Source organism: Hakea prostrata, chromosome 8 (assembly GCF_041222555.1).
Source record: "Hakea prostrata isolate BN-2017 chromosome 8, UWA_Hpros_2, whole genome shotgun sequence".
Classification (NCBI taxonomy): domain Eukaryota; kingdom Viridiplantae; phylum Streptophyta; class Magnoliopsida; order Proteales; family Proteaceae; genus Hakea; species Hakea prostrata.
The window spans coordinates 19,086,470-19,093,530 of NC_142607.1; the positions used below are offsets into that span (position 1 = coordinate 19,086,470).

The 7,061-nt window shown below is 35.2% G+C and overlaps 1 protein-coding gene across 1 annotated transcript in view; it reads right to left on the bottom strand.

Moving 5' to 3' along the window:
* Positions 1-4,609, bottom strand: part of LOC149007380 (uncharacterized) — a 64,832-nt gene extending 60,223 nt beyond the window's left edge. Inside the window, exons 1-4 of the mRNA XM_089166212.1 lie at positions 4,218-4,609; positions 4,037-4,114; positions 2,910-2,959; positions 2,740-2,793 (exon numbers count right to left, since the gene is read on the bottom strand). Coding sequence (XP_089022338.1) covers positions 2,740-2,793; positions 2,910-2,959; positions 4,037-4,114; positions 4,218-4,421 — 386 coding nt within the window. The 5' untranslated portion in view covers positions 4,422-4,609. The remainder of the gene's footprint in view (positions 1-2,739; positions 2,794-2,909; positions 2,960-4,036; positions 4,115-4,217) is intronic.
* Between the last annotated feature and the right edge of the window lie 2,452 nt (positions 4,610-7,061).

Consider the following 7,061-nt stretch of genomic DNA (forward strand, 5'->3'; position numbering starts at 1 on the left):
CTAGTTCTTTAATTCCTTTGATATGGATTAAAATCGCTTCTCCGCAAGGGGCATTTAAAAGTCTCCTTTAAACGTGGCGATGCCAACTCAATCAACTTTCTCACAACTTATCATTTACCGGAGCTACTCCCAGTCCAGCTCAATATGATCATATCTTACCTTAACCTTCCTAGTTTTGCAACTCATCCATATTAGCATCCTCATTTCCACTACACTGAGTAATGATGCTTCTTAACAGCTGAACATTTTGCACCATACATCACAATTGGTTGTATGGCAATCCTATAGAATTTTCTTTTGACCCTTAAAGGAATACATCAATCACACAAGACCTTGGACCTTCCATCCACCCTATTTTAATTATGTGGAAACATCATCTTCTGTATCACCTTGTTTATTTATAATTGAGCCAAGTTACCTAAATTAATTGCTTTGTGGGGTCTCTTCATCAAGTCTCACCACCTAATCATCTATTTGATCACTACCAAAGTAACACATTGGATATTCTGTCTTTGTTCTACCTAGTTTAAAGCCTTTTGATTCCAAAGTTGTTCACCATGATCCTAACGTTATTAATCCCTAATAGAGTCTCATCTACGAAAACAATATCATCGGCAAAAAGCATACACCAACAAGCTTTATCTTAAACGTGTTTGGTTAAATCATCCGTTGTAAGTGCAAATAAATATGGGCTTAAAGCTGATCCTTAATGTAGCCAACTATAATCAAGAATTCACTACCTTCTCTCCTGTTGTTCTGACACTTCTCATTGAACCATCATACATATCTTTAATTATGTCCGCATAATAACTTGCAAACATTTCTAGTACTTCCCAAATTTATGCTCTAAGAACTCTATCATAAGCTTTTTCTAGGTCAGTAAAGACCATATGAAGACTTTTCTTAAAAAGTGTCCTAATAAGGTAAATAGCTCTTATTATAGATCTTCCCAGCATTAAACCAATTTGGTTCTCCAAAATAATGGAATCTTGACTCAGACGGGTTTCAATTACTCTCTCTCATAATTTCATAGTATGGCTCATCAATTTTATGCCTCTATAGTTATTGCAGCTTTGAATATCTCCTTATTTCTATAAATTGGGACCACAATGCTTCTACTCCATTCATCTGGTGCTTTCCTTGTGCTCATAATCTTATAAAACAACTTGGTCAACCAAGCTAGCCCATAGGTTCCTGAGCTCTTTCATATTTCTATTGGAATTTCATCAGCACCTTGTGCCTTGCCTACTTTCATCCTCCTTATAGCTCATTTACTCCTAAGTTTGAACATCGTACTTCTCTATATATGTTCGAGAAATGGTGCGATGGTCGACATAACATCCATCTTATCTTTACTGTTTGGCAAGGGTACTTGGATAACCAATCCTAATTAATAAAGCCTACTAAGTAGAAATATCATGTGAAGATTAAAGCACATTCCTCTTCTCCATCAACTGTATTTTCTTTACCTTTCTTCTCTACAGGTTATTTGGCAACAGATTTCCAAATAAAAGTACCCAAGCAAATGAATTGAAGTGAAAAGTTGATCGGTGAGGCAAATAAATCAAAGAATATATCGAAGACCTTGCCATGGGTTTTTTACTTTCATGCATCATGATTTGCAAATAAATCAAAGAACATATTGAAGACCTTCCATGGTTTTCCGACTTTCATGCATCGGTGATTAAGCCCCCAGTGAATTATCCTCATTTGTTTGATGAAGTCAGACAGCCATTAGAAACTCTTTTTCTTTTTTCTTTTTTGTTCCCTCCTTGAAGGATGGTCCTCACTTAACCTTCAGACGATACTATTCCTGATTATTTTAAATGCACAAAAGACGAGTAAGAACCTTAGAGGATCAAAGACCTGCAAGGCCTGCTGCTGATATTTTGTTGTTGATCACCTCAATTCCTCTTCACCTATGCCCCTCTCCCCCCCCCCCCCTTTTTCTCCTCTTGTGCAAGAAGTTTTTGGAGATTTCCTTCTCTCTCTCTTAACACAGGAGGTATTTGGACTATCTCTGTGAAAGGCAGATCTCTCTAACTAGCACCATTACAGGGTATGTGTCAATTTATCTTAGAGAGTCTGTATTTGATCTTTTCTCTGAGTTAGCCCATTGATATTGATACTAGCAAACTTGAAATTTGTGGAAGGAAATTTTGAACAAACATCAGCATAGATGAGGGATTGGGAAACTAATATAGCTCATAGTTACCAGACCAGACATGTTGTTTGTTGTTGGTATTATCTGTCAAGTAATGGGTAAGCCTTAACAGGTTCACCATAAAGCAGCATCTCGTAAAGACTTACTTGTAGACATCATAGTCATATTAATATTGTTGGTGATGCAGACTAGGATGGTGCTGGTGGTTACTGGAGAGATTTTAGGGTCCTATGAGTTTGTTTGTGGTAATCTTGTTACATGGAGGATCTGAAAAACAGACTATAGTGGCTCAATCTAGTGCAAAGGCTCAATGTGGTTTACAACTCCATTTACCTACAGAAAAATGTTGAAAAAAAGGGAGTAGTGATTGGGATGGAATTTATTTTTTCAGCTAAATAATTGTGGCTCTGTATTTGCACAGATCACAATATTGAAGGTCATCCTTTTTGCGATTTCCTGATCTGTTTCTTACGCAAGTTGGTTCTATTTCTATGAAAAAGATAAATAAGAGAGCAAGCAAAGTTGAAATAATCAATGTTTCTGAGTATAAAGTAAATGAAGAGCATTTGATGTACCTGCTATCAGGATCTTCAAGTTCCTTCTTAACCTCTTTAGGAAGTCTTGCTAACCTGGTCAATGAAAAGGGGCTAATGTTAACCTCAAACCTCTTTCCCCAGCGCTCTTCTATCAATATACCCTTAGATACATGTGGTAAATCAAGCGTTCCACTTGAATAGAATCATACCTTGGAGCAAGATGCAGAAGATTTTGACGTAATGAAGTAAAGCCAGGAACCTAATGAAAAGAAGCACCATGAAATAAATGAGAGATGGCAAACAGGAATACCCAGAAATTGTTTGTGAATGAATGAACCAAGAAACATCATATCCAATCGAAACAATATACAAATCTCTAAAGCTTAAAGCAAAGATTCTCTTTTTCAAGTCAGCAATGACAAAAGATTGTGATTGCATTAAATCAGTATATGCATCAGAGTATTGAATAAGACTGAATAAGATCATAACCCCAGGCCCTATACAAGATATACAAAAACTGTGCATCAAAAGACTACCAAATAAAACTAGATACATCAGTCATAAAGCACATCATCCCAGCTGGAAGAGAAAGAAATCCCAGCTAGCCAATTATTTCTTTACATGGCATAGCTCAATCAAATATTATCTGACAATAGCAGCAGAAACCTTAGGAGGGGAAAATTGGGTTAGATATTATTCATTAATATGTAGATTACTGTTTGTTATAGATAGTAGAGGAATAACTGTTATCAGAAGGGAGAGGATAACTGGCTTAAGAAACCCATAATTTTTATTATTGTTGTTGTTCTTTAGTCCAAAACCAGTTCATAAGTACTCACATCCATATTCTCTTTTCACATGCTATGCTAGAAAACTTTTTCACATCTTCCATATATTCCCCTCCATAGGCAGTCTATTCAGTCATTATTCTTGAGGTATTTTTAATTATTACAACTGAAGAAAAAAAACGAACTGATCAAAAACAGCCACCACAAAATTGTATATCAGCTTCAGAAGTCTTATTACCATATTCATCCAAGCACCTTCAAGTATAAAAACGAATAATCAACAAAAATTTCCAATGATGCTGGTTTTATATCATTAATGGTGAATGCAATTTAAAATTGTAACGCAAGTAGCTTGCATTACATAGTAGCTGGTCAATTCAAATTCAAAAGTCCAACAAAGATACGAAATTATATATTTTAAGTATTCATAATTTAGTCATCGAAAATTTGAAATGTCATATTATAATTGCTAAGAGACATAATTAATGATTTACAGGTTAAAAAAGTCAACAAATTTCAGAGGGTGTTCTGACTAATTCAGTTCATACTTGTGAAACAGATAGTATCCCCAATCCATTTGGACCAAAGCCATCTTCAATCTTCGTTGACAAGTTAGCATTCTTGTCCTATTTCCACCGAATTCAAATATAAACAGGAGTCACATAAGTTCAGGTGATCAAAAGAGTAAAAAAAAACTGATGGAGACAGAAATACGAAAACGAAACGCACTTTGAGCTCCGTATATGAGATTTTGACAGTTTGCAGTACCGGAGGCACGTCTTCCGAAGAGCAAGACATATACTGGCACGAAATCCGACGAGAAAAACTGCAGCAAGGCAAGAACGATGCAGGGAGACGCGCAGGAAGTGATGGAAATATACACGCAGAAGATTTATTGGAGAAGATCGGAGTTTTTGAAAGCTGGGAACTCATGAGTCCTTCGTTTACTGGCACTCCCAACAACGCATCTATGGATTATGGAAAGATGCCTAACATCAGAATTTAGGTTTTGAGAATCGAATATTTCTCTGATAAATATATTTGGAAGTTTGGATTTGCCACGGAACCACAGAAGAAGCAGTTGAGAGTCCTGAGACTAATGGACTCAAATTTTAGCGCTCCTTCTGTACGACTTCAATTTTTATTCCAGGGCATCTTTTGCCGCGAAACGCCAAAGATCCAGACCGTCCAAATTGAGCCACACTTTTTTTTTTTCCCCCTTGAAATTCTCAGAAGGATAAAGTGAAGAGTGAAGGCATTGTAACTGATTTGGGAGTTCCTTGATCAATGACAAGTTCTAAGAAAATCAATTTTTTTGGTGAGAAAAAAAAAAGGGTAATTTTCATATGGACCCCCTGAGGTTTGGTCTATGTCATTTTTAGTCCAAAAAAATTGAAACTTTGCATATGCCTCCCCTGTGCTATAGAAAAAGTCAATTTAAGGACAAATTATCGTTTGTATGACCAATTTGCCCTTATTCTTTTTTTTGTGAACAACTTTCATTTGGACCCCCTGAGGTTTGTTTTATGTCATTTTTAGTCCAAAAAAACTGAAATTTTGCATTTGCCTCCCCGTATTATAAAAAAGATCAATTTAAAGACAAATTATCACTTTTATGACCAATTTGCCCTTATTCTTTTTTTAATTAAATTTTTTTACATATACATCCTACCTGCCATTAAACTCATGACTCCCTTTTTAGTACAAAAATAAGGTTTAAGCTAAGGGGTACTTGAGTTATTTTAACATATAAAGGTATTTTGGTCATTTTAAAATTTATTTAAATTTTAAGATTTTTCTATAATTTTTGGACTAAGAGGGAGTTACGAGTTTCATGACAAGTAGGATGTATATGTAAATAAATAAATAAATAAATAAATAAAGACAAATTGGTCATAAAAGTGATAATTTGTCTTTAAATTGATCTTTTTTATAATACAGGGGAGGCAAATGCAAAATTTCAGTTTTTTTGGACTAAAAATGACATAAAACAAACTTCAGGGGGTCCAAATGAAAGTTGTCCACAAAAAAAAGAATAAGGGCAAATTGGTCATACAAACGATAATTTGTCCTTAAATTGACTTTTTCTATAGCACAGGGGAGGCATATGCAAAGTTTCAATTTTTTTGGACTAAAAATGACATAGACCAAACCTCAGGGGGTCCATATGAAAATTACCCCAAAAAAAATCATTTGAAGTGCTGTATGGTCATTGAATCTAGGGGGTACTGAATAACATTATTTGAGTTCCATCACCATCTATTTTGGAGTGTCCACTTATTCAGAGGTGACACTCTTGAATGTGGTGGAGGACCACACCCATTTATGTAAGTATAACATGCTCTCAATTGAATAAGGCAAGTAGACAATTAAAGGGGGCGGGGGGGAGGGGGGGGAAGTAGGTAACTAGAGAAAAAGAACGAGGATCAAGCAACCACAGAAGAATTGTGAGGGAAAACATGTATAACCTACATTTTTTTCCTTACTATGATCTCAAATCGAGCTTGTCGAATGGCATGGATTATGCATTGGAAACCTTTTAGGTGAGATTCTCTTGATTTGTTAGGTTATATTCCTCTTTCATCCTACTTGCATGTATTTTCTATTTGGCAAAAAAAAAATCCTACTTGCATTGATTTTATTTATTTTCGAGTTTTTTTATATTTGATAAACCAGAGTTTAAGTGAGACAAACTCTTTAATTTAAAATTTGAATTATATTTCACTTGGTTACTTAAGAGTTGGTATTCTGTTTAAGTTTGTTTCCTTGTATATCTCAACTTTCTATTTATGTAATTGATTACACTATAAATATAATACTCAAGCTAATGTAAAGTCTTGAGCATTCAAAACCAAATATCAAAATTCTTTCATGGTATCACAGCCACTGATCCTAAAACCCTGCAATTTTTTTTCTTCCCTTTCAAACTTCTCAATGGCAGTAGTTTCTCGTGGAAACCATAATGGCGTCGTATGAACAAAGCTAGACAATCTACTAGAGATGCCATAATAGACCATAATGAGTTATGGTTTGAATTTGATTTTTGAATTCAAGTTTTGAATTCAAATTTGAATATTGTAAACAAATCTTGTACAACAACTATATTTATTTATAAATACATAAGACTTACACATCAAGATAAGCAATCTACTTATCAAAATTAGAGTTTTTCTTTGCATTCTTTCATGGTATCAGATCACAACTAGTTTATGCAATAGACTATGCAGCAGCCACAACCACAGTAAACAATGCAGCCACAAACACTACATACCTCTGCAGCCACAACCACAACCACAATAGACAATTCAGCCACAACCACAATCGATTCTGCAGCCAAAACCACAGCACCACTGGCTACAACAACAACCGCAATCTTCTCTGCAGCAGCAGCACTACCAACAACAACGTGGGCATATCACATTTTTATTTTTTTTTATTTTTACCAAAGGTCTACCTACAACAACTTTTCTCCGGCTACACTCCAAACTATTGTGGGTACCACCCCATAGTTTGCGGGGGGATGATAAACCAGAGTTTGAGTGAGAGACAAACTCTTTAGTTTAAAATTTGAAT